At 66.2% G+C, this 26,131-nt stretch overlaps 1 protein-coding gene across 1 annotated transcript; it reads left to right on the top strand.

Annotated features, from left to right (window-relative positions):
• The first annotated feature begins 159 nt into the window (after positions 1-159).
• Positions 160-24,958, top strand: LOC142074294 (IQ motif and SEC7 domain-containing protein 1-like). The gene is made up of 19 exons (XM_075134869.1): positions 160-304; positions 3,073-3,350; positions 5,373-6,505; positions 6,726-6,755; positions 12,419-12,695; positions 14,749-14,952; positions 15,151-15,213; positions 16,074-16,924; positions 17,643-17,804; positions 17,906-18,028; positions 18,499-18,665; positions 18,763-18,902; positions 19,581-19,706; positions 19,792-19,891; positions 20,782-20,943; positions 21,818-21,982; positions 22,984-23,033; positions 23,957-24,240; positions 24,862-24,958. Exons 1-19 carry the CDS (start codon positions 160-162, stop codon positions 24,956-24,958), a joined length of 4,557 nt encoding a protein of 1,518 aa, XP_074990970.1.
• Positions 24,959-26,131: the final 1,173 nt, after the last annotated feature.

Raw genomic sequence — 26,131 nt, 5'->3', positions numbered from 1 at the left:
GAATGTCCCCTCCCCCTCGCACATACATAAATGCCCCCGGGGGGGTATATATATATAGAAGTTTAAATGGGGAGGGGGGTAAACCCCCCCCCCGGGTGCCAGTTAACTGCCCGGGGGGGGGCAAAGGGCTGGGATTTACCCCCTTCCCCTATATCCCCTATGTCCCCTATATCCTCTATGTCCCCTATATCCCCTATACAGCAAGGCGACTGCGTCATCAGCAAGGTGTTGACCTTTGACCTCACCAAGTACCCCGACGCCACCCTAACCCTAACGAGCAGTGACCCCCCCCACGGACGCCGGGGTACCTATAGGTGCCCCCCCTCCCCGCTATGCTTGGGACCCCCCGCCCCGCTATAGGTAGAATCATGCTGTGGCTTTTACTGGGCTCTATGAGGGCCCCCCCTGGATCCTATATGATCCCCCCCACCCCCAGACCCCATTTTATGTCATTTCTGTGGATTTTGGTGACGATATAATAAAGGATTTTGATTCCCGCCCTCCTGTCCTTACGTGTCCCCTATAGGGCCATATGGACCTCGCTAGGCTTATAAGGGCCCTTATATATATATATAGGGGCTATATAGACCCCCATGGGGCTGCGTGACCCCTCCAGGTACCATATGGTTCCCTGGGGGGGGGCTGTTTGGGGGCTATAGGGACCCCCTGGGGTTATATGGGGGCCGTATGGAGCGCTGTGGGGATGTATGGGGCCTGGTGGGAGCCGCTGGGGCTCTATAGGGGCTGTAGCGAGCCCCGTGGGGCCATGTAGGGAGGCATAGGGACCCTCTGGGGCTCTATAGGTGTCATATGTGGGCTATAGTGGCCCCCTGGGGCTCTATAGGTGTCAGAAGGTGGCTATAGTGGCCCCTGGGGCTCTATAGGTGTCATATGTGGGCTATAGTGGCCCCCTGGGGCTCTATAGGTGTCAGAAGGTGGCTATAGTGGCCCCCTGGGGCTCTATAGGTGTCATATGTGGGCTATAGTGGCCCCCTGGGGCTCTATAGGTATCAGAAGGGGGCTATAGTGGCCCCCTGGGGCTCTATAGGGAGGCCATAGGGACCCCCTGGGGCTATATAGGTATCAGAAGAGGGCTATAGTGGCCCCCTGGGGCTCTATAGGGAGGCCATAGTGGCTCCCTGGGGCTCTGTAGGGGCTGTAGGGAGGCCATAGGGACCCCCTGGGGCTGCATGGGTGTTGTATGGGGGCTATAGCAGCCCCCTGGGTTCTATAGGGAGGCCATAGGGACCCCCTGGGGCTGCATGGGTGTTGTATGGGGGCTATAGCAGCCCCTGGGTTCTATAGGGAGGCCATAGGGACACCCTGGGGCTAAATAGGTGTTGTGTGGGGGCTATAGCAGGCCCCTGGGGGCTATATAGGGGCCATACGAAGTCCTGTGGGGCTATACGAGGCCCATCAAGACCCCCTAGGGCTACATGGGGGCTGTATGGGTGCCATAGGGACCCGCTGGACCTATATAGGGGCCATATGGATCCCCATGGGGCCGTGGGGGGGGGTCACAGAGACCCCCTAGGGCTATATGGGGGCTATAAGGACACCCCCAGGGCCTATAGAAGGTTATGTAGGGAGCGCTGGGGGGGGCCGTATGGGGGCTATAGGTCCGGCTATAGGGGGTGCGGGGGGGGGGGTGCGGGGGTCCCTCCCCGTGCGGCGGGCGAACCCCAATCAGCGCCGGAGTTATTTGTGACCCGTTGCCGTGGCGACCGCAGAGCCTGGGCTGCTGCCTCCAGCATCGCCGGGGGGGGGCACCAAGGGGGGGGGGGGGACACACAAGGGGGGGACACACAAGGGGGGGACACAGGGGGGAGGCGCAAGGGGGGGGCACAAAGGAGTGGGCACACAAGGGGGGGGCACAATATGGGGGGCACCAAGGGGGGGGCACCAATGGGGGGGACACACAAGTGGGGGGCATCAATGGGGGGGGGCACCAAGGGAGGGGGGAACACAAGAGGGGAGCACAAGGGGGGGCACCAAGGGGGGGGACGCACAAGGGGGGACACAATGTGGAGGGCACCAAGGGGGGGGCACACAAGGGGGGGCACAAGGGGGGACCAATGGGGGGGGCACACAAGGGGGGGGCACAAGGGGGGACCAATGGGGGGGCACACAAGGGGAGGTACCAATTGGGGGGGCACCAAGGGAGGGGGGAACACAAGAGGGGGACACGGGGGGGGAACACAAGGGGGGGACACAAGAGAGGGGGGCACCAAGGAAGGGGGGAACACAAGGGGGGGGGACACGGGGGGCACAATGGGGGACGCACAAGGGGGGGGCACTTTGGGGGGCGGGAGGGAGGGGGTGGTTCAAGGCGGGGGGGAGAGGGGAGGGGCGCCCCGCCTCCCGCCCGCCTGAGGCCCCGCCCTCCGCCCCGCCCCCACCCGATTCGCCTCCTCCCTCCGAGCTCCGCGCCCGGATCGGGCCCCCCCCGAGCCGCCCCCCCACCCCCCCCCCTTTTCCCGCCCCCGCCACCCGGCCGGGGCACCCCCCCTCCCCCCCTCCTCCCCTTTCCATCACATTTGGGGGGGCCCCCCCCTCATCCCGGACACCACCAACACCCACCCCCCCAAATTTAGGGCCCCCCCCCATCCGCCCCCCCCCACACACCCTCAGGGCTGCCGGAGCCCCCAGCCCAGCGCCCCCCACATTAGGCCCCCCCCGCCATTTTAGGACACCCCCCCCCCCATTTTAGGACCCCCCCCTCATCTTAGGGGACCCCCCCTCCATCTTAGGACTCCCCCATCTTAGGACCCCCCCCAATCTTAGGACCCCCTCCTCCATCTTAGGACCCCCCCCCCAATCTTAGGACCCCCTCCTCCATCTTAGGACCCCCCCCCAATCTTAGGACCCCCCCCTCCATCTTAGGACCCCCCCCCCCCGCCTTAGGACCCCCCCCATCATTTTAAAACACCCCCCCATTTTACGACACCCCCCCCATTTTACGACAAACCCCCCCCCCATTTTAAGACACCCCCCCCCGCATGCCGGACCCCCATCCCTGACCCTCCCCCCCCCCTCATTTTACCCCCCATTAGCGCCCCCTCCCCCACATAGGGACCCCCTCCCCCATCCCTGACCCCCCCCCTCTTCCCCCTCCCTCCCCGGGGCATGGAGGGCGCGGGGGGCGGCGGGGCCCCCCGGGGGGTTCCGACCCCCCCGATCGAGCTGTCGAATACCTCTTGGAATTGAATCGGATTATCGCGACTCAACGACATCTCCTGGCTTCCCAACGCCGCCGTATCGCGCAGCTGGAGGGGCAGCTCCAGCGCCTGGCCCGGGAGAACCGGCACCTACGGCAGAGGGGGGGGGCACCCGCCCCCCCCCGCCACCAGGTGGGATTTGGGGGGGGGGGGGAGGGACACGACACCCCCATATTGGGGGTTCGGGGAGGGTGGGGAGGGGGGTTATGGAGCGAGGACCCCGGGTTTGGGGGTGGAGGGGGGGGGGGTATGGGGGAGTTGGGGGGGGGGGCATGGAGCAGAGCCCCCCCCTTGTTTTGGGGGGGGGGGACATGGAGTAGGGACCCCGAGTTTGGGGGTTGAGGGGGTGGGGAAGGGGGTCGTGGAGTGGGGAGCGGGGTTTGGGGGTGCAGGGGGGTGTGGAGGGGGGTCGTGGAGTGGGGAGCCCGATATTGGGGGTGCAGGGGGGTGGGGAGGGGGGTATGGAGCGAGGACGCCGGTTTTGGGGGTGCAGGGACCCTACATGGGGGTTTTGGGGGGGTCATGAGGGGGTCATGGAGCGAGGACCCTGGTTTTGGGGGTGCAGGGGCTGGGCAGGGGGTTTTGGGGGGGTCGTGGAGTGGGGACCCCGGTTTTGGGGGTGCGAGGGGTGGGGAGGGGGGTCATGGAGTGGGGAGCCCGATATTGGGGGTGCAGGGGGGGAAGGAGGGGGGTATGGAGGGAGGACCCTGGTTTTGGGGGTGCAGGGGCTGGGCATGGGGGTTTTGGGGGGGTCATGGAGTGAGGACCCCCATATTGGGGGTTCAGGGGGTGGGGAGGGGGGTATAGAGTGAGGACCCTGGTTTTGGGGGTGCAGGGGCTGGGCATGGGGGTTTTGGGGGGTCATGGAATGGGGACCCCGGTTTTGGGGGTGCAGGGACCCTACCTGGGGGTTTTGGGGGGGTCATGGAGCGAGGACCCCGATATTGGGGGTGCAGGGGGGTGGGGAGGGGGGGTATGGAGTGGGGACCCCGTTTTTGGGGGTGCAGGGCCCGTGGAGGTGATGGGGGCTTATGGGGGGGCTACGGATCAGGGGACCCCCGTATTGGGGCGTATAGAGACTGGGGGGGGGGAGCTATAGGGGAAATACGGACCAGGACCCTCTATTGGGGCTATAGGGGCTGGGCTGGGGGTCCCAGGGAGGGTATGGACTGGGGCTGGTGGCACTGGGGGGGGTGTCCCAGGGCCATATGGGCAGTTCAGGGGGGTCCCAGGGCCATATGGGCCAGGTCAGGGGGTCCCAACACCATATAGATCAGGTCAGAGGTCCCAGGGCTATATGGGCAGTTCATGAGGGTCCTAGGGCCGTATAGACCAGGTCAGGGGTCCTAGGGCCATATGGGGAGTTCATGGGGGTCCCAGAGCCATATAGATTAGGTCAGAGGGGCTTCCCAGGACCATATGGGCCAGGTCAGGGGGGTCCCAGGGGCATATAGACCAGGTCAGGGGTCCCAGGGCCATATGGGCCAGGTCAGGGGGTTCTGGGGCCATATAGACCAGGTCAGGGGTCCCAGGGCCATATGGACCAGGTCAGGGGGGTCTCAGGACCGTATAGTCCAGGACAGGGAGCTCAGGGCTATACGTGCCAGGTTGGGGGGGTCCCAGGGCATATAGATCAGATCAGGGGTCCCGGAGCCATATAGACCAGAACAGGGAGGTCAGGGCCATATGGGCTGTGTCAGGGGGTTCTCAGGGCCATATAGACCAGGACAGGGAGCTCAGGGCCATATGGGCTGGGTGAGGGGTGACCTAGGGCCATATAGACCAGATCAGGGATCTTAGGGCCATATAGGTTGGGTCAGGGGGGTCTCAGGGCCATATAGACCAGATCAGTGGTCTTAGGGCCGTATGGGTTGGGTCAGGGGGTTCTCAGGGCCATATAGTCCAGGACAGGGAGCTCAGGGCTATACGTGCCAGGTTGGGGGGGTCCCAGGGCCATATAGACCAGCTCAGGGGTGCCGGGGCCATATAGACCAGGACAGGGGTCTCAGGGCCATATGGGCTGGGTCAGCGGTGTCCTAGGGCCATATAGACCAAGTCAGGGGTTCCGGAGCTATGGGGCCAGCCCAGATCCATACGTCCCCAGGACCATATAGCCCAGGCCCCCGGTGCCAGCCCCATATACCCCCCTCCCAGGGCCACGCGGACCCCGACGGTCAATACCAAAACCACCTGGACCCGGAGGGGCAATACCCCGACCCCGACCTCCCCTACGCGCCCCATACGGACCGCGACGGGCAATACCCGCCCCATACGGACCGGGACCTCCCCTACCAGGGGCACGTAGATCGCGACGGGCAATATACCAGCCGTACGGATCGCGACGGGCAATACCAGCCCCACCTGGATCGCGACGGGCAATACCAGGAACATCTGGATCGCGACGGGCAGTACCAGGAACATTTGGATCGCGACGGGCAATACGCCGGACGTACGGACCGGGATAGACCCTACGCAGCACATATGGATCGCGACGGGCAATACGAGGCGTTAACGGACCGCGACGGGCCGTATCCCAACCGTCCCGATCACGATAGGTCCTACCAGAGCCGTAAAGACCGCGACAGACCTTACCAGGCTCGTACGGAGCGGGATGGGCAATATACGAGCCGTACGGAGCGGGACGGGCAGTATACGGGTCGTATGGACCGAGACGGGCAGTATCACGGCTGCTTGGAGCGGGATCTCCAGTATCAGCCCCATTTGGACCGCGACGGGCAATATTCCAGCCATACGGATCGCGACGGGCAATATCCCAGCCGTATGGACCGCGACGGGCAATATCCCAGCCATACGGACCGCGACGGGCAATATACCAGCCATACGGACCGTGATGGGCAATATACGAGCCATACGGACCGAGACGGGCAATATACGAGCCGTACGGATCGGGACGGGCAATATCCCAGCCGTACGGATCGGGATGGGCAATATCCGAGCCATACGGATCGGGATGGGCCGTATACAAGCCGTATGGATCGGGATGGGCAGTATACGAGCCGTATGGACCGGGACGGGCCATACCAGAGCCACGTGGAACGAGAGCTGCAATACCGGGGCCGCGATGGTCGTTATCCGACTTGTCTGGACCGGGAAGGCTCGTATCCCGCTCCGTGTTCCCGGGAGCGTTGCGGCGCTTCCCAACGGGATTGGGAGCGGGATTGGGGGCGGGGACCGCTCAGCCGGGGCCCCTCCCGCAGCTCCAGTCCCGGGGGGGGAGGACACAGCACCAGCGCCAGCACCAGCCCCGCCACCACCCTCCAGCGCAAGTAAGGACCCCCCCCGCGCACCCCCTCCCCCCACTCCCACCCCCTCCCCCATCCCTCACCCTCCCCCCCAAAAAAGGGACACACACACCCCCCCCCTTTGGAGTGGGCTGAGGCCGGACAGAACTCGTTACATCGGTGGGTCCCTTTTTTTTGGGGGGGGGAGGGGGCCGTGCTGCTCCCTGACCTCCCCCCTCCCCTCCCCCCTTCTCCCCCCCCCCAGGTCGGACCGGGACAGCTCGAGGACAGTGAGGTCAGTACCGCCCCTCCCCCCCACGCCCTTTGACCCCACCCCCGCTGCCCCTCCCCCACCCCCACCCCATCCCCACCCCCCCCCCCCGGACGCCTGGGTCCGCTCCCTGGGGTGGGGGGTGGGGGGGGCTGTTGTCAAGCGTGTCGCGACGGGGCCGGCGTGTCGTGAGGGGAGCGGCATGTCTGGTAGACCCGGCATGTCGCGACGGACCCGGCATGTCACGACGAGGCCTCCGTATTGCAACGGGGCTGGCCTGTCACGACAGGACCCGGCCTGTTGCAATCGGGCTGATGTGTCTCAAGGAGGCCAACATATCGCACTGGGGCTGACATGTCGCGACAGGATGCAGCTGGTTGCGATAGGCCTGAGGCGTCACGACAAGGCTCGTGTATTGCGATGCGGCCAACCTGTCGTGGTGGGACCCGGCCTGTTGCAATAGGGCTGATGTGTCATGACAAGGCTGACCTATTGCAACGAGCCAACCTATCACGACAGGATCCAGCTCGCTGCAATAGGGCTGACGTGTACCGACAAAGCCAACATATTGCAACAGGCCGACCTGTCACGACAGGACCTGGCCCATTGCAATAGGCTGATGTGTCACAACGAGGCCGACATATTGCAACAGGCTGACCTATCGCGACAGGAGCCGGCTCGTTGCAATAGGGCTGATGTGTCACAACAAGGCCGACATATTGCGACGGGACCGACATGTCGTGACGGGCCCTGTCGTATTGCGACGGGGCCGAGATGTCACGATAAAACCCATTGTCTCGCGACGGGCCCCGTCACGTCGCGACGGGTGCGGGGGGGGGGGGGGGCTGGCCACGCCCGGGTCCCCCGGCCGGGGGTGCGCGTTGCCGGGGCGGCGGGCGCACGCGGGGCGGTTGCCAGGCGACGGCGCGGGCGGCGGGTGACAGCGATGACAGCGCCGGGGGAGGCGTGACAGCATGGGGGGGGGGGAAGCGTCGCCGTGGCAACGGGGACCCGTGGGAGCCCCCCCCCGCTTCCACACCCCCCCCCCCGAGATCTGGGGGGTTGGGGGGGTCCGGCCCTGCCGTGCGAGGGTGCACGAGGGCGGGTGACACGGGGTGACGCCGCCGCGGCGGGGGGTGCGCCGCCGGGACGGGGCGTGCAAGGGCGTGCGTGGGTGTGCAATGCCGGGCCACGCCGGGCAACACCGGGCAACACCGGGCATGGGTGTGCAACGCCGGGCCACACCGGGCAACACCGGGCAACACCGGGCATGGGTGTGCAATGCTGTGCAACACCGTGCAACACTGTGCATGGGTGTGCAACGCCGTGCAACACCGGGCAACACTGTGCATGGGTGTGCAACACCGGGCATGGGTGTGCAATGCCGTGCAACACCGGGCAACACCGGGCAACACCGGGCATGGGTGTGCAACACCGGGCAACACCGGGCAAGCCCCATGCGTTGGTGTGCAACGCCGTGCAACCTCATGCATGGGTGTGCAACACCGTGCATGGGTGTGCAACACCATGCACGAGTGTGCAACGCCGTGCATGAGTGTGCAACACCGTGCAACACCGTGCATGGGTGTGCAACACCGGGCAACACCGGGCAAGCCCATGCATTGGTGTGCAACGCCGTGCAACCTCATGCATGGGTGTGCAACACCGTTCATGGGTGTGCAACACCATGCACGAGTGTGCAACGCTGTGCATGAGTGTGCAACACCGTGCAACACCGTGCATGGGTGTGCAACACCGGGCAACACCGGGCAAGCCCATGCATTGGTGTGCAACACCGTGCAACCTCATGCATGGGTGTGTAACACCATGCATGGGTGTGCAACACCGTGCAACACCGTGCATGGGGGTCCCCCCCCAGGGTGGGGGTTGGGGGGGGGGGTGCAGGAGGGCCTGGACCCGCCGCCAGGGGCCCGATCCTCCCCCAAATCCTTGGGGATCCGCTGGATCCCGCTGGCCCCCCCCTCCCCCACTCGTGTGTTCCCCCCACCCCCACTCGTGTCCCCCCCCCCCCCCCGTGTCCGTGTGTCCGTCCCATCCCCCCCCCCGGTTCTTGACTCGTGTTTTCTCTCCTCTTTCTCCCCCCCGCCCGTCCGCCCCGCCGTAGGGAGCAGTAGACATCCCCCCCGTCCATACGTCCCCCCCATCCATACGTCCCCCCCCGTCCATACGTCCCCCCCCATCCATACGTCCGTCCGTCCATCGTCCGTCTGTCCGTGCCCCCCCCCCCCCATAGGTGCCACCCGCGGGTCCTCTCGGCCGCTCCAACCTCCCCCCACCCACAGGTAAGAGCCCCCCCCCCCGCCTATAGGGGCCATATGGACCCCCCCCCAGGTGCTCTATAGGCTGCTCAGAGGCCTGTGAGGCGGTATAGGGGCCACATGGTGCTATATGAGCTATACAGAACCCCACGGGGCAGTATAGGTGCTATATGGTCTGCATGGAGCCCTGCAGGGCAATATAGGTGCTATATGGTCTGCATGGAGCCCTGCAGGGCAGTATAGGTGCTATATGGGTCTGCATGGAGCCCCGCGCGGCAATATAGGTGCTATATGGTCTGCATGGAGTCCCACAGGGCAGTAAAGGTGCTCTATAGGCTGCTCAGAGCCCTATGATGCACTATAGGGGCCATAGGGTGCTATATGGGCTGCACAGAGCCCCACAGGGCAGTATAGGGGCTGTATGGACCTTGTCACGTGCTGTGGGGGCCCTCTGGGTGCTATAGGGGCCCTGTGGACCCCCCCCGGGTGTCATATAGGTTGCACAGACCCCTTGCAGGTGGTATAGGGGCTGTACTGACTCCCCCCCGCCCCGGGACAGTATAGAGTCATATAGACCCCTGGGCTGTAGAGGGGTTTTAGAGATCTTATGGGTATTGTAGGGGCCATATGGCCCCCAGGGACATATAGGGACTGTATGGGTGCCCTGGGGGCTGTATGGCTCCTATATATAGGGACTGTATGGGTTCCCTGGGGGCTGTATGGCTCCTATATGTAGGAACTGTATGGGTTGCCAGGCACCTATAGGGGTCACACGGACCTAGGGGATGTATAGGGGGTCCTCGTAGCTCCCCAAGGACCCACAGGGACCGTATGGATCCCCGTAGACCTATAGGGGCCATATGGATCCCCAGGGATCTATAGGGGCTGTATGGACCCCAGGGACCTATAGGGGCCCTTGTAGGTCCCTGGGGGACCTATGGAGGCCCTTATAGATCCCTGGGGGCCTATAGAGGTCCTTATACATCCCAGGGCCATATGGACCCCAGGGTTCTATAGGGGCCCCTAGGGACCTATAGGGACCCTTATAGGTTCCCCAGGGACCTATAGGCGCCGTATGGGGGAGGGAGGGGGAGGGGGCTGTTGCCATGGCGACGCCTCCATCATGGCGCCTCCTCGGGCTATTTTGGGGAGAGGGCGGTGACGTGGTGGTAGGGGGCGGGGCTAGCGCCGGGGACCCCCCCCCCCAAACACCCCCCCCGCCTCCATCCCCCGCCGTGTCGCCATGGTAACAGCAGCCCCTGGCAACCCGCCGGCCCCGCCCCCGCCCGCCGCGTCTCCATGGCAACCGCCATCCCGCGGGGCGGGGGGGGGGGGAGCGCTCTGCGCATGCGCCTGGGGCCAGGCGCGCCCACTGCCCCCCCTCCCCCCCCAGGACCCCCATTGGGGACCCCCCGGCGTCAGAAAGGGGGGGAGGGGGGCAACACCCCACCCCACTTGAGGGGGGGGCAACACCCCCCATCTCAGGTGACCCCCCCCAGGCATCCCCCCCCTCAAATATCCCCCCCCCCAAATATTGGGGGGCAGCCCCTCCCCCATCCGGGCTCCCCGCCCCCCCCCAGTTTTTTTGGGGGGGCGGGGAGGGGCAAGACCCCCCTCCCCCTTACATCTCAGAGGGACCCAGGCATCCACCCTCCCCCCCCACCCCCCCAAAACCCCTCCCACCCCCCCAAGGGGACCCAGACTCCCCCCCCCCCACGCGGGAGGGGGGGAGGGGTGAGGTGGGGGAGGGGTGCGGTGGGGGAGAGGGGGGGTCGCTCCTCCGGCTCCTCCCCACCACCCCCACCCCCCCCCCCTCCACCGGTCGACCGGGCCTTGGGTGCTGCTGCGGAGGTAGCCACCCCCTCCCCCTACACCTTTAAAACCCCCCACCCACCCGTGGGGGGGGGGGGGGTGCGTGTCCCCCGTGGGGTGGGGGGCAGGGGGGTGCCCCCCCTCCCCACGCCCCCCCCCCGTGATGTGGTGCCTGCAGTGCACCGCCGACCGGCGGCGGGGGCCGCTCCGGCAGCGCCTGCTGCACGGGTGAGTCGGGGGGACCCCCCCCCCACCCGCGACCCCCCCCCCCCCCACGCGAGACCTCCCCCTCCCCTCCCCCCGAACCCTTTTACACCCCCTCCCCCCACGCGGGACCCTCCTTCATCACCATTGACCCCCCCCCCCCCCCCGGACCCCCCTGGATTTTTGGGGGACCCCACCCTGCCCCTCCCCCCCCTTCCCTGGGTGCCCGGAGGGGGGAGGGGCGGGCACCCTGGGGCTGGCGGGGGGGGGGGGGCCTGTGTCCGGGTGTCCCCGTGTCCGTGTGTCCTGTGTCCGTGTGTCCATGTGTCCCCATGTCCATGTGTCCCCGTGTCCGTGTGTCCCCGTGTCCGTGTGTCCCGTGTCCGTGTGTCCCATGTCCCCGTGTCCCCATGTCCGTGTGTCCTGTGTCCGTGTGTCCCATGTCCCCGTGTCCCCATGTCCGTGTGTCCCTGTGTCCGTGTGTCCCATGTCCGTGTGTCCCCGTGTCCGTGTGTCCCGTGTCCGTGTGTCCCATGTCCGTGTGTCCCCGTGTCCGTGTGTCCCGTGTCCGTGTGTCCCATGTCCCCGTGTCCCCATGTCCGTGTGTCCTGTGTCCGTGTGTCCCATGTCCGGGCGTCCCCATGTCCGTGTGTCCCGTGTCCGTGTGTCCATGTGTCCCCATGTCCGTGTGTCCCATGTCCGTGTGTCCGTGTGTCCCCGTGTCTGTGTGTGCCCATGTCCGGGTGTCCCATGTCCGTGTGTCCCATGTCCGTGTGTCCCGTGTCCCCGTGTCCGTGTGTCCCATGTCCATGTGTCCCATGTCCGTGTGTCCCCATGTCCGTGTGTCCCATGTCCAGGTGTCCCATGTCCGTGTGTCCCCATGTCCGTGTGTCCCGTGTCCGTGTGTCCGTGTGTCCCCATGTCCCTGTGTCCACATGTCCGTGTGTCCCATGTCCGTGTGTCCCATGTCCGGGTGTCCCATGTCCGGGTGTCCCATGTCCATGTGTCCCCATGTCCGTGTGTCCCGTGTCTGTGTGTCCATGTGTCCCCATGTCCTTGTGTCCCATGTCCGGGTGTCCCCGTGTCTGTGTGTCCCCGTGTCTGTGTGTCCCCGTGTCCGTGTGTCCCCATGTCCCCGTGTCCCTGTGTCCGTGTGTCCCATGTCCTTGTGTCCCATGTCCCCGTGTCCCTGTGTCCGTGTGTCCCATGTCCTTGTGTCCCATGTCCATGTGTCCCCATGTCCCTGTGTCCCCATGTCCCTGTGTCCCCATGTCCCCATGCCCGTGTCCCCATGTCTCGGGGGGTCTCAGGAGGATCTCGGAGGGGTTTGGGGGGGTCTCGGGGTGGGATTCGGGGGGGTCCTGACGAGGGGGTGACACGGTGTCCCCGCAGCGTGGACGGCGAGGCGCCGGGCAGCGAGGGGGGGGGGCCGGTGCCCGACAGCCCCGGGCGACCCCCCCCGTATCGTGGCCTCCCCCAACCGGCCCCCCAGGGACCGGGGGGGTCCGGGGGGTGCCCCGGGGGGGGGTCCCCAGGCTTGGCCTGGCCCCGGCTGCCGCCCCAGCCCGCCAGCGTGGCCCTGCGCAAGCAGGAGGAGGAGGAGGAGAGCAAGAGGCCGAAGACTCTGAGCGACAGCTACGAGCTCTCCACCGACCTGCAGGACAAGAAGGTACCTCGGGGACACCGGGGACACCCCCTGACACCCCCCTGGGAGGGTCCCCAGCCCTGTGTGACGGTCCCTGGCCACGTGTGATGGTCACCAGCCCCGTGTGATGGTCACCAACCCATGTGTGATGGTCACCAGCCACATGTGATGGTCACCAACCCACGTGTGATGGTCACCAACAAGCGTGTGATGGTCCCCAGCCCCGTGTGATGGTCACCAACCCATGTGTGATGGTCACCAGCCCCATGTGATGGTCACCAACCACATGTGATGGTCACCAACCATGTGTGATGGTCACCAACCCACGTGTGATGGTCCCCAGCCGCATGCGATGGTCCCAGGCCACGTGTGATGGTCACCAACCCACATATGATGGTTCCCAGCCGCATGCGATGGTCCCAGGCCACGTGTGATGGTCACCAACCCACGTGTGATGGTCCCCAGCCACATGCGATGGTCCCAGGCCACGTGTGATGGTCACCAACCCACGTGTGATGGTCCCCAGCCACATGCGATGGTCCCAGGCCACGTGTGATGGTCACCAACCCACGTGTGATGGTCACCAGCCCCATGTGATGGTCACCAACCACATGTGATGGTCCAAGGCCACGTGTCATGGTCACCAACCCACGTGTGATGGTCCCCAGCCACATGTGATCGTCCCAGGCCACATGTCATGGTCCCCAGCCACGTGTGATGGTCACCAACCCATGTGTAATGGTCCCCAGCCCCGTGTGATGGTCACCAACCACGTGTGATGGTCATCACCCACGTGTGATGGTCCCCAGCCCCATGTGATGGTCCCCAGCCACATGTGATGGTCACCAGACACGTATGATGGTCACTGTCCCCGTGCGATGGTCACTGTCCCTGCGCGAGGCCACCGTGTCCCCACCCTGGTGCCAACCCCATTTCCCCGGGTGTTGCCTCACCTGGTTCCTTCTCCTGCCCTGTCCCCTCCCTGTCCCCCGTCTGTCCCCGTGTCCACCTCTGGTGTGTCCCCGTGTCCCTGTTCGTGTCCCCATCCCCGTGTCCCCATCCATGTCCCCATGTCCCCATCCCTGTCCCCATCCATATCCCCATCCCCATGTCCCCATGTCCCCATGTCCCCATGTCCCCATCCCTCTCCCTATCCCCACGTCCCCACGTCCCCATCCCTGTCCCCATCCCCGTCCCCATCCCTGTCCCCATCCCTGTCCCCATCCCCATGTCCCCATCTCCTCATCCCTGTCCCCATCCCCACGTCCCCATCCATGTCCCCATCCATGTCCCCATCCCCATGTCCCCATCCCCGTCCCCATGTCCCCATCCCCACGTCCCCATCCCTGTCCCCATCCCTGTCCCCATCCCTACGTCCCCATCTCCTCATCCCTGTCCCCATCCCCATGTCCCCATCCATGTCTCCACGTCCCCATCCCTGTCCCCATCCCCACGTCCCCATCCCCACGTCCCCATCCATGTCCCCATCCCCACGTCCCCATCCCCACGTCCCCATCCCCACGTCCCCATCCCCATGTCCCCATCCCCATTCCCATGTCCCCGTCCCTGTCCCCACGTCCCCATCCCCGTCCCCATGTCCCCATCCCTGTCCCCATCCCTGTCCCCATGTCCCCATGTCCCCATCCATGTCCCCATGTCCCCATTCCTCTCCCTATCCCCATGTCCCCATGTCCCCATCCCTGTCCCCGTCCCCATGTCCCCATCCATGCCCCCATGTCCCCATGTCCCCATCCCTGTCCCCATCCCCATGTCCCCATCCCTGTCCCCATGTCCCCATGTCCCCATGTCCCCATGTCCCCATCCCCGTCCCCATCCCCATGTCCCCATGTCCCCATCCCTGTCCCCATGTCCCCATGTCCCCATGTCCCCATGTCCCCATCCCCGTCCCCATCCCCATGTCCCCATCCCTGCCCCCATCCCCGTCCCCATGTCCCCATGTCCCCATCCCTGTCCCCATCCCCATGTCCCCATCCCTGTCCCCATCCCCGTCCCCATCCATGCCCCCATGTCCCCATGTCCCCATGTCCCCATCCCCACCCCTGCCCCCCCCCCCCAGGTGGAGATGCTGGAGCGCAAATACGGGGGTTACTTCCGCACCCGCCGCGCCGCCCGCACCATCCAGGCCGCCTTCCGCCGCTACCGCATGGCGCAGAAGTTCGAGCGGCTGCGCAGCGAGGGGGGCCGCGCCCGGCGCCTGGCCCTCCCCGGCCTCCGCCTCCAGTTTTCCTTCGAGGAATACGACCGCGGCCCCCCCGCCCCCGCCCCCGGCCCCCCCCCGCCCCCCCCCCCTTATTTCCAAGGGAAACCCGCCTCGCTGGACGAGGGGGTTTTGGGGGGACCCCGAAGGGCGCCCCGTTACGGGGGGTCTTGTCGGGCTGGTTTGGATGGGGGAGGGGGTCCCGCTGAAGGGGGCGGGGGAGGGGGTGGGGCGGGGGGCGCCGGCAGCCCCCCCCGGCAGCTCTCGGCCTCAGCCGACTTCGGGCCCGGTGGCGCCGACCTGGAGGAGGCCTTCGCGCAGCAGGTAGGGGTCGGGGGGGGTCGGGGGGGTCACGGGGGTCGGGGGGGTCATGGGGGTCATGGGGGTCACAGGGCCGTGGGAGGTCATGGGGGTCATGGGGGTCACAGGGCCGTGGGAGGTCATGGGGGTCACGGGGGTTACAGGGCCGTGGGAGGTCACGGGGGTCATGGGGGTCACAGGGACCATGGGGGTCACAGGGGTCATGGGGGTCACAGGGTTCTGGGGGTCACAGGGACCATGGGAGGTCACAGGGTCATGGGGGTCACAGGGTTCTGGGGGTCACAGGGACCATGGGAGGTCACAGGGTCATGGGGGTCACAGGGTTCTGGGGGTCACAGGGCTGTGGGAGGTCACAGGGTCATGGAGGTCACAGGGGCCATGGGGGTCATGGGGGTCACAGGGTCATGGGGGTCACATGGCTGTGGGAGGTCACAGGGGTCATAGGGGTCACAGGGGCCATGGGGGTCATGGGGGTCACAGGGTCATGGGGGTCACATGGCTGTGGGAGGTCACAGGGATCATAGGGGTCACAGGGGTCATGGGGGTCACAGGGACCATGGGAGGTCACAGGGTCATGGGAGTCATGGGGGTCACGGGGGCCATAGGGTCACGGAGGTCACATGGCCGTGGGAGGTCACAGGGTCATGGGGGTCACAGGGCCATGGGGGGGCTCACAGGGGCCATGGGGGTCTCGGGGGTCACAGGTGACGTGGGGGGGTCGCAGGGGACAAGGGGGTTCACAGGAGCTGGGGGCCATGGGGGTCACGGGGGTCACGAGGAGCTGGGGCAGGGGGTCACGGGGGTCACCGGGGGGGTGACGATGGCGGCGGGGGGGCTGACGGGGGGGGTGTCGGTCCCCGCAGGTGAAGTCCCTGGCTGCCTCCATCGACGAGGCGCTGGGGGGCGGCCGGGGGGTCCCCCCCGGAGCCCCTCCCCCCCCCGCGGGTGACAGCGCCGCCACCTCCACCAGTGACGTCACCCTCTACCTGGACGAGGGGCTCCCCGGTTCCCCCCGTTCCCCCGAGCGACCCCCCAGTCCCGAACCCCCCCCCGAAACGGGGGGTCCCCCACCTCCCCCCGCTCCCCCGCCACCTCCTCCTCCTCCTCCCGCCAACCCCCCCGGCCCAACCGAAAGGTGGGGGGGACCCGAGGAACCCCCTCGTCGCGGCCCCCCCTGCCTGGAGTGCCGAGGGCGGGGGGGCGGGGGCGGGGGCGGGGGGGGGCACCCCCCGTTACTGACGGTCGAACCCCCCAGCGACAGCTCGGCCGACCTCAGCGACCGCTCCGACCGCGGTTCCCTCAACCGGGGGGGTCCCTACGAAGCCGAAGGAACCGGGGGGGGCACCTTGCCTCGTCCCGGCCCCCCCCATCGTTGTTTCCATCCCGAAACCCCCCCAGTTCCCCCCACCGGCCCCCCCCCACCCCCCGCCGCCGAGGAAGGTTCGGAGGGGGACAACGAAAGTTTGGGGAGCAGCTCCAACTCCAACGAAACTCTCAACTGTTCCTCGGGTTCTTCATCTCGCGACAGTCTCCGTCGCCCCCCCCCGCCGCCCCCCCCACCTCCCGCCGCCCCCCCGCAACCTCCCGGTCCTTCCGGACCTTCCGGTAAAGTGACCTATCAACGGGAACCGCGGCAGAGTTGGGATTCGCCGGCGCTCAACAACGACGTGGTGCAACGCCGGCAGTACCGCATCGGCCTCAACCTCTTCAACAAGTGAGGGGGCGGGGGGGGGGGGGCGTGGTGGGAAATGGGGGGGCGTGGCGGGAAATGGGGGGGGCGGCGGTCCCGTGTCGGAGGTGGGATGGGGTCTGGCGACCCTATAGCGGGACCGTGTGGCGTTTTCGGTGACCCTATGGGAGGGGTAGGGTGGTGGTCTTGGTGGCCCTGTGGTGAAGATGGGGTGATGTTCTAGATGATCCTATAGCAAGGACAGGATGACCTTGGTGGCCCTATAGAAAGGACAAGGTGACCTTCTTGGTGGTCCTATAGCAAGGACAGGGTGACCTTCTTGGTCGTATGGAAAGGACATGGTGACCTCAGTGGCCCTATAGAAAGGACAGGGTGACCTTCTTGGTGGCCCTGTGGAAAGGACAGGGTGACCTTCTTGGTCCTATAGAAAGAACAGGGTGATGGTTTAGGTGGTCCTATAGAAGAACGTGATGACGTTCTAGATAGCCCTATAGCATGGCCGTGGCGATGTTCTGGGTGACCCAGCAGTCAAGACACGATGACGTTCTAGGTGACCCTATAGGTTGTCATCCTAGGTGACCCCACAGCCAAACCAAGGTGACGTTTAGGCGACTCCATAACCACGACAAACTCACCCTATAGCCAGAAGGTGCCGTTCTAGGTCACCCTATAGCCAGGATGAAACGCCGAACTCTACGGCAGTCGGGGTGACCCCGTGTCCCCCCCCCCCCAACTTTTGTAGGAAACCGGAGAAGGGGATCCAGTACCTGATCGAGAGGGGCTTCCTCTCGGACACCCCGGTGGGGGTGGCCCACTTCATCCTGGAGAGGAAGGGCTTGAGCCGGCAGATGATCGGCGAGTTCCTCGGCAATCGCCAAAAGCAGTTCAACCGCGACGTCCTCGAGTAAGGAGACGCGCCGGGATGGGGTGGGATTTCAGGGGGGTTGGGTTGGGGGGGGGTGGTGGCACCCCAGGACCGAGGTCATCTCTGGGGATCTCTTGCAGCTGCGTGGTGGACGAGATGGACTTCTCGGGGATGGAGCTGGATGAGGCCCTGCGCAAGTTCCAGTCCCATATTCGGGTGCAGGGGGAGGCCCAGAAGGTCGAGCGTTTGATCGAGGCCTTCAGGTGAGGGACGGTGACGGGTCCCTGTCCCCAACCCATCTCTGCTGGCACCAGGAAGGCCACCGAGCCGCGGCACGCGGTTGCGTGGTCACCATGGGGTGATGTTCTAGGTGACCCTGGGGATCAAGAGGGAGACACTAGGGGTGGTGGCCCACGTGCCATGGGGTGATGTTCTAGGTGACCCCATGGACTAAGCAGGGGGACATTGGGGTGGTGGCCCACATGGGACCAGGTGATGTTCTAGGTGACCCCATGGACCAAGCAGGGGGACATCAGGGGTGGTGGCCCACATGGGACCAGGTGATGTTCTAGGTGACCCCATGGACTAGGAGAACATTAGAGGTGGTGCCCCACACCCAAGGGGGCCTGGACCGCGTTGGGACCGCAGTGGGGTGCAGAGGCCATCCCGGCCGCGTGGGGATGGCCGTGGGGCACCCTGACCCCATGGGCCGTGGGGATTGTCCACCCCGCAGCCAACGCTACTGCGTGTGTAACGCGGCCCTGCTGCGCCAGTTCCGCAACCCGGACACCATCTTCATCCTGGCCTTCGCCATCATCCTCCTCAACACCGACATGTACAGCCCGAGCGTCAAGGCCGAACGCAAGATGAAGCTGGAGGACTTCATCAAGAACCTCCGAGGTGAGGATGGTGGTTCCATCTTGTTCCCCCCCCCGGGATGTCCCCACCCCCTGCTTCTGAACGTGGGTTCTAGAGCGGGGACCCGGGTGTCGCGCAGGGGTGGACAACGGGGAGGACATCCCCCGGGACATGCTGGTGGGCATCTACCAGCGCATCCAGAGCCGGGAGCTGCGCACCAACGATGACCACGTCTCCCAGGTCCAGGCCGTCGAGCGCATGATCGTCGGCAAGAAGCCGGTGGGTTCACCCGAGCGATGGGACGGGTTCTAGGTGACCTATGGGGGATGCTCTAGGTGACCCTATGGAGGATGCTTTAGGTGACCCTATGGAGGATGTTCTAGGTGACCTATGGGGGATGTTCTAGGTGACCCTATGGAGGATGCTTTAGGTGACCCTATGGAAGGATGCTCTAGGTGACCTATGGAGGATGTTCTAGGTGACCTATGGAGGATGCTCTAGGTGACCCTATGGAAGGATGCTCTAGGTGACCTATGGAGGATGTTCTAGGTGACCTATGAAGGATGCTCTAGGTGACCAATGGGGGATGTTCTAGGTGACGCTATGGGAGAAGTCCAAGGTGACCAATGGGGGATGTTCTAGGTGACCCTATGGGAGAAGTCCAAGGTGGCCAATGGGGGATGTTCTAGGTGACGCTATGGGAGAAGTCCAAGGTGACCAATGGGGGATGTTCTAGGTGACGCTATGGGAGAAGTCCAAGGTGACCAATGGGGGATGTTCTAGGTGATGCAGTGGGGGATATTGGAGGTGACCCTATGGGGGGATGCTCTAAGTGACCCCAGGGATGGGACAGACCAAGGTCAAAGCTGCCATCACCACCAAGGGGCGGGCCTGGAGGGTGGGTGGGTGTGTCCCACCGAGGCCCCGCCCCGATGCTGAGCCCCTCCCTGTCCCCAGGTGCTGTCCCTGCCCCACCGACGTCTGGTGTGCTGCTGCCAGCTCTACGAGGTCCCCGACCCCAACCGGCCCCAACGCCTGGGGCTGCACCAGCGCGAGGTCTTCCTCTTCAACGACCTGCTGGTGGTGAGCCCGACGCTGGGGGTGTCCCTGGGGTGGGGGTCACCCGTGGGGTGTCAAGGGGTTCCCGGTGACCTGGTGGCCCCGACAGGTGACGAAGATCTTCCAGAAGAAGAAGATCCTGGTGACCTACAGCTTCCGCCAGAGCTTCCCCCTCGTTGAGATGCACATGCAGCTCTTCCAGAACGCCTGTGAGCCCCACGGCGCCCCACGGCGCCCCACGGCACCCCACGGCACGGCCCCCTGCCCCACAGCACCTCCGTGGGATGCTCCCCTGCCCCTACGTCCCACAGGGTCCACCACCAGATGACCCTTTGCTCCATGGGGTCCACCGCAGAGTGTCCCTCATAGAATGTCCCATGGTGTCCCCCATTGGATGTCCCATGGTGTCCCCTATAGAATGTCCCACAGTGTCCCCCGTGGAATGTCCCTTGGTGTTCCCCATGGGGTGCTCCTCTGCCCCATGGTGTCCCCCATAAGATGTCCCATGGTGTCCCCTATAGAATGTCCCATGGTGTCCTCTGTGGAATGTCCCATGGTGTCCCCTATAGAACATAACTGCAGTGTCCCCCATGGAATGTCCCATGGTGTCCCCTATAGAATGTCCCATAGTGTCCCCTATAGAATGTCCCATAGTGTCCCCCCTGGGATGTCTCATGGTGTCCCCCATAAGATGTCCCATGGTGTCCCCTATAGAATGTCCCACAGTGTCCCCCATGGGATGTTCCCCACACCATGGTGTCCCCCCATAGGATGTGCCATGGTGTCCCCTATGGGTTGTCCCATGGTGTCCTCCATAGGATGTCCCATGGTGTCCCCTATGGATTTTTCCATGGTGTCCCCCATAGGATGTCCCATGGTGTCCCCTATGGGTTGTCCCATGGTGTCCTCCATAGGATGTCCCACGGTGTCCCCTATAGAACGTCCCATGATGTCCCCTATAGTATATCCCATAGCATCCCCCATAGGATGCTCCCCTACCCCACCGCACCTCCTGTGCGATACCTCCTCCCCTGGCCCCCGGGTCCCCCTGAACCCCATGACCTCTGACCCCGTGACCTCTGACCTCCCCTCCCCCCAGATTACCAGTTTGGGATCAAGCTGCTGTCGGCGGCGCCGGGAGGGGAGAGGAAGGTCCTCATCGTCTTCAACGCCCCGAGCCCGCAGGACCGGCTGCGCTTCGCCAGCGACCTCCGCGAATCCGTGGCCGAGGTGCAGGAGATGGAGAAGTACCGCGTGGAGGGTGAGCGGGGGCACTGGGAGCACTGGGAGGGGCGCTGGGAGTACTGGGAGGGGCGCTGGGAGCACTGGGGTTGGGCAGTGGGGGTAGTGGGAGGGGTGCTGGGAGGGGAGGAGGGGTATGGGGGTGGATGCTGGGAGCAGTGGGATGGGTACTGGGGTACTGGGATGGGCACTGAGATACTGGGATGGGCACTGGGAGCACTGGGAGCGCTTGGATTGGAAGTGGGAGGGGGGCATTGGGGGCACTTGGGTGGAAAATGGGGTACTGGGAGCACTGGGAGCACTTGGATGGGTACTGGGACAGTCCCTGGGGTCAACTGGTTGAGGAATGGGGCCACTGGGGGTACTGGGAGCACTGGAAGCACTTGGATGGGCACTGGGAGAGTCCCTGGGGTCACTTGGGTGGAGAATGGGGCCACTGGGGGTACTGGGAGCACTGGGAGCACTTGGATGGGCACTGGGACAGTCTCTGGGGCCACTTGGGTGTGGACTGGGGACACTGGAACAGGTACCGTAGGCACTGGGAGCACTGGGATGGGCACTGGGGGCAATGGGAGAGGCACTGGGAACACTTGGATGGGAATTAGGGGCACTGGGACAGGCACTGGGGACACTGGGACGGGTATGCGGGGCACTGGGATAGGCACCGGGGCACTGAGGCTGGCTCTGGGTACACTGGGATGGTCGGAGAGGGGCACTGGGAGCACTGGGATGGTCAGGGGGAGCACTGGGAGCACTGGGATGGTCAGGGGGAGCACTGGGAGCACTGGGATGGCCCCTGAGATGGTCAATGGAGGCATTTCGATGGGGACTGGGAATGCTGGGGGGGTGGCACTGGGATGACTGAAGCCGCCCTGTGTCCCCCCCCCGCACAGCGGAGCTGGAGAAGCAGAAGGGGGTGTCGGGGACCCGGGGGGGGGGACCCCCCCGCGAGGCCCTTAACGGCCTCAGCCGCAGCAGCCTGGAGGAGGCGTTCGGGGCGGGCGAGGGGCTCAAGCGCAGCGCCCTCAGCAGCTCCCTGCGGGACCTCTCCGACAGCGGTGAGACTGGGGGAGCACCCGGGAGGGGGGGGCGGGGTCCCCTGGGGGGGTTTTGGGGTCCCCTGGGGGGCTTAGGGTCCCCTGGAAGGGCATTTGGGGTCCCCTGGGGGGGCTTTGGGATCCCCTGGGGGGCTTAGGGTCCCCTGGAAGGGCATTTGGGGTCCCCTGGGGGGGCTTTGGGATCCCCTGGGGGGCTTAGGGTCCCCTGGGAGGGCATTTGGGGTCCCCTGGGGGCGCTTTCGGGGTCCCCCGGGGGGCTTAGGGTCCCCTGGGAGGGCATTTGGGGTCCCCTGGGGGGGCTTTGGGATCCCCTGGGGGGCTTAGGGTCCCCTGGGAGAGCATTTGGGGTCCCCTGGGGGGGTTTCGGGGTCCCCTGGGGGGCTTAGGGTCCCCTGGAATGGCATTTGGGGTCCCCTGGGGGTGCTTTCGGGGTCCCCTGGGGGGCTTAGGGTCCCCTGGGAGGGCATTTGGGGTCCCCTGGCAGGCATTTGGGGTGCCCTAGGAGGCAGATAGGCTCCTGTGGGGGGGACGCTGAGGTACCCTGGGGGGGGGTTGGGGTCTCCTGGGGGGGTTTCGGGGTCTCCTGGGGGGCTTAGGGTCCCCTGGGAGGGCATTTGGGGTCCCCTGGGTGGGCGTTGGGGTCCCCTGGGGGGCTTAGGGTCCCCTGGGAGAGTATTTGGGGTCCCCTAGGAGGCATTTGGGGTCCCCTGGGGGTGGTTGGAGTCCCCTGAGGGGTTTTGGGGTCCCCCTGAGGGTGGTTGTGGTCCCCTGGGGAGGGGTTGGAGGCCTCTGGGGGGGGTTGGGGTTCCCTGGGGGGGCATTTGGGGACCCTTGGGGGGGGGGCAGTTAGGGTCCCTGGGGGGCTGTTGGGGTGCTCTGGGGGGGCGCTAAGGTCCCGGGGGGGGGACAGCGAGGTTTGGGGGGGCACTGGGTTCCCCTGGGGTCACACCAGGGGGACCCCCCCCCCGATGCCCCCCCCCCAACTGTGTCCCCCCCCCCAGGCAAGCGGGGCCGGCGCAACAGCGTGGGGTCCCTCGACAGCACCATCGAGGTGAGTGACAGCACCAGGCCCCGCCCCTTAAAAAGCCCCACCCCTTAAAAGCCCCGCCCACTCAATCCCCGCCCCCCGGGTTCCTAGTGCCCCCCTCTGCTCTTGGGGAAGGGGGTGGGGCTTGTGTGAGGGGCGGGGCTTGTGTGAGGGGCAGGGCTTGGGCAAGCAGGGGAGGGGTTTGTCCACCAGGGGGCGTGGTTGGGGCCAAGGGGGCGGGGCTTGCCCAGGGAAGGGGCGGGGCTTTCCCCATGGTTAGCCCTTCTCTGGCAATTGGGGAGGGACTTGTGTGAGGGGGTGGGGCCATCTGAGGGAAGGGGCGGGGCTTGGTTGCAGGACCTGGGGCCCATCCACCAATGGGGAGAAGCTAGAGCTGGGAGGCGGGGCTAGTTCACTAATGTCACGTGATCTGGTCCAGGGGTGGGGCCCATCCCTTGGTGGCTGGCCTTATCCACCAATGGGGGGGGAGGCTGGTGCCAAGGGGCAGGGCTTTCCCAGTGCAGGGGCGGGGCTAGCTCCAGGGGGGCAGGGATTGTCCAGGGTGAGGGCGGGGCTGACTCTAGGAGGCGGGGCTTGTCCAGGGTGAGGGCGGGGCTGACTCTAGGGGGCGGGGCTTCTCCAGGGTGTGGGTGGGGCTGACTCTAGGGGGCGGGGCTTGACCAGGGTGAGGGTGGGGCTGACTCTAGGGGGTGGAGATTGCCCAGGGTAAGAGCGGGGCTGACTCTAGGGGGCGGGGCTTGTCCAGGGTGAGGGCGGGGCTGACTGTAGGGGGCGGGCCCTAACCAGGGAGAGGGCGGGGCTAGCCCCAGGGACCCTAGGTGCCAGGCTTTCCCCACCAATGGGACGAGTGCCTGGTGGGAGGGGGCGTGGCCTGCTGGCAGCAGGGGCGTGGCCCGCCACCGGCCTGACCCCGCCCCCTCCCGCAGGGTTCCATCATCAGCAGCCCCCGGCCCCAGGCGCGGGGGCCACCGGGGGGGCCGGGGGGAGCCCCTGAAGGCTACAAACCCCCCCCCCGCCCCGTCTCCAATTCCTCCTCCTTTTTGGGGTCCCTCTTCGGGAGCCGCCGGGGGAAAGGGCCCCCCGGTCCCGCCAGCGGAGCAGGAGGCCCCGCTTCGGCCTCGGCCTCCTCATCCTCGGCTTCCTCCTCCCATCATCATCACCCCCCCCCCGGCCCCCCCCCGGCCCCCGAGGCTCCCTCCAAGCTCCAGGCGTTACACGCCCAATATTGTCACGGAGCCGGGGGGACGCCAGCGGTGGGGGGGGGCCCCGGCCCCCCGCCGCCACCCCCTTACCCCCAACAACCCCCCCCTCCCGCTCGCCCCGCCCCGCCCCCGCCCTTACCCGCCATCGCCGCCGGAGCCCCCCCCCGTTTCCACGGAGGCCCCCAACCCCCGCTGTCGGCCCCCCCGCAACAGCACGGCCCCCCCGGCGGGGGGTTCCCCCCGCCGCACCCCCATTACACCCTCCACCGACCCGGCAAAAGAGGGGGTGCCCCTCCCGGCCCCCCCCGTCAACCCCTCTCCCCCCTCCCCCTCTATAGCCCCGCGCCCCCCCACCACGGGCTGCCCCACCCTTACCCCCCCGCCCCTCCCCCGCACCACCACCCTCCCCCGCCCCCCGCCCCCGCCCCCGCCAAGCACTTTGTTTTCGGAGGGGGGGGCCCAAGCGGGGGGGCCCTTCGAGGAGGGGGCGGCGGCGGCGGCGGAGCAGCCCCCCCACCCCATCACCATCATCATCATCATCACCATCATCACCCTCCCCCCCACTCGCCCATCCCCCCCCACCCTTCTTACCCCCCTCTGCCCCCCCCTTCACCCCACACCCCCCTCAGCCCCCATTCCCCCGCCGGCCCCACCTCCCCCCTGGCCCAAACCGGTCAGGGCCCCCCCAAACCTAAGGGGGGGAATCGCATCAGCACCGTGGTCTGACCCCGCCCCTTGCCCCGCCCTGCCCCGCCCCAGCAGAGGACGGACACAACTCATGGCAGCGATGGAACGGCGCCGGCATGCTGGTTCTTTTTGTAAACACCCCCCCCCTTTTTTTTTTCTCCCCCCCCCCCCCAAAAACCCTGCACGTGGCTCGTGTTTTGGCTGCTCGCGCCTCACCCCCGCGGGGTGCAGGGGGGCACCCAGATATCTGGGTTCCCCCCCCCTCCGCCATCTTGGGGGTCTGGCGTTGAGGATAGCCCCCCCCCCTCCTCCCCCCCCCCCCGGCTCAGGCTGAATGTCACATGGCACTTTAATCCGTGTCCCCCTCCCCCACCCCCCCGTGTCCCCTCTCCCACCCCGGATGCCTGGGTCCCCTCCCCCCCTTAAGGGTGGGGGTGGGGGTGGGGGGGCACCCAGCGACCGCGCGTTGGGTGGGGGTGAGGGGGGGGATCCAGGCGTCCGGGCCCGCATGCGCCCGCGCCGGGCCCTGTATATAAGAGACTGTATATTTGATGCTTCATAAACGGACCGGCCGGCCCTTGGCGTGTGACCCCGCCTGCGCCCCCTTTTTTTTTTGGGGGGGGGGGGAGTGCGTATAGCACCTATAGGGGCTATAGGGGCCGTGGGGGGCAGAGCTGTAGGGGCTGTGGGCAGGGGGGGCTTTAAGGGCCATAAGGGAGATGGGGGGGGGTATATGGAGCGAGGCCACAGCAGGAGTTAGAGGGGCTCGGGGGTTATAGGGCTATAGGGACCCTGGGGCTATAGGGGATTTGAGAGGGGCCCTAAGGGTCAGGAGGCTAAAGGGCCCTGGGGCTATAGGGCTCTGGGGCTATAGGGGACTTGATAGGGGCCCTAGGGATATAGGGTCCTGGGTCTGTACAGTCAGGAGGCTAAAGGGCCCTGGGGCTATAGGGGCCTGGGGGCTATAGGGGCCATAATGGGGACCCTGTGGCTATAGGTCCCTGGGAGCTATAGAAGGCTGGGGCTATAGGGGCCATAATGGGGACCCTGGGCTATAGGTGCCTGGGAGCTATAGAAGGCTGGGGCTATAGGGGCCATAATGGGGACCCTGGGCTATAGGTGCCTGGGAGCTATAGAAGGCTGGGGCTATAGGGGCCATAATGGGGACCCTGGGCTATAGGGGCTATAGGTGCCGCTGGACGGGGCAGGAGC

Source organism: Calonectris borealis, chromosome 34, assembly GCF_964195595.1.
Source record: "Calonectris borealis chromosome 34, bCalBor7.hap1.2, whole genome shotgun sequence".
Classification (NCBI taxonomy): Eukaryota; Metazoa; Chordata; class Aves; order Procellariiformes; family Procellariidae; genus Calonectris; species Calonectris borealis.
This window is presented reverse-complemented; position numbering and strand designations above follow the sequence as displayed.

Bases quoted from the DNA above. Each gene is read 5' to 3' on its own strand.
- LOC142074294 (XM_075134869.1), top strand. From the start codon at position 160: ATGTCCCCTATATCCTCTATGTCCCCTATATCCCCTATACAGCAAGGC. The intron at 3,351-5,372 runs GTGGGATTTGGG...CCCCCCTCCCAG, and splicing joins CCGCCCCCCCCCGCCACCAG to GGCCACGCGGACCCCGACGG. The intron at 24,241-24,861 runs GTTACACGCCCA...CACCCCCCTCAG, and splicing joins GCTCCCTCCAAGCTCCAGGC to CCCCCATTCCCCCGCCGGCC.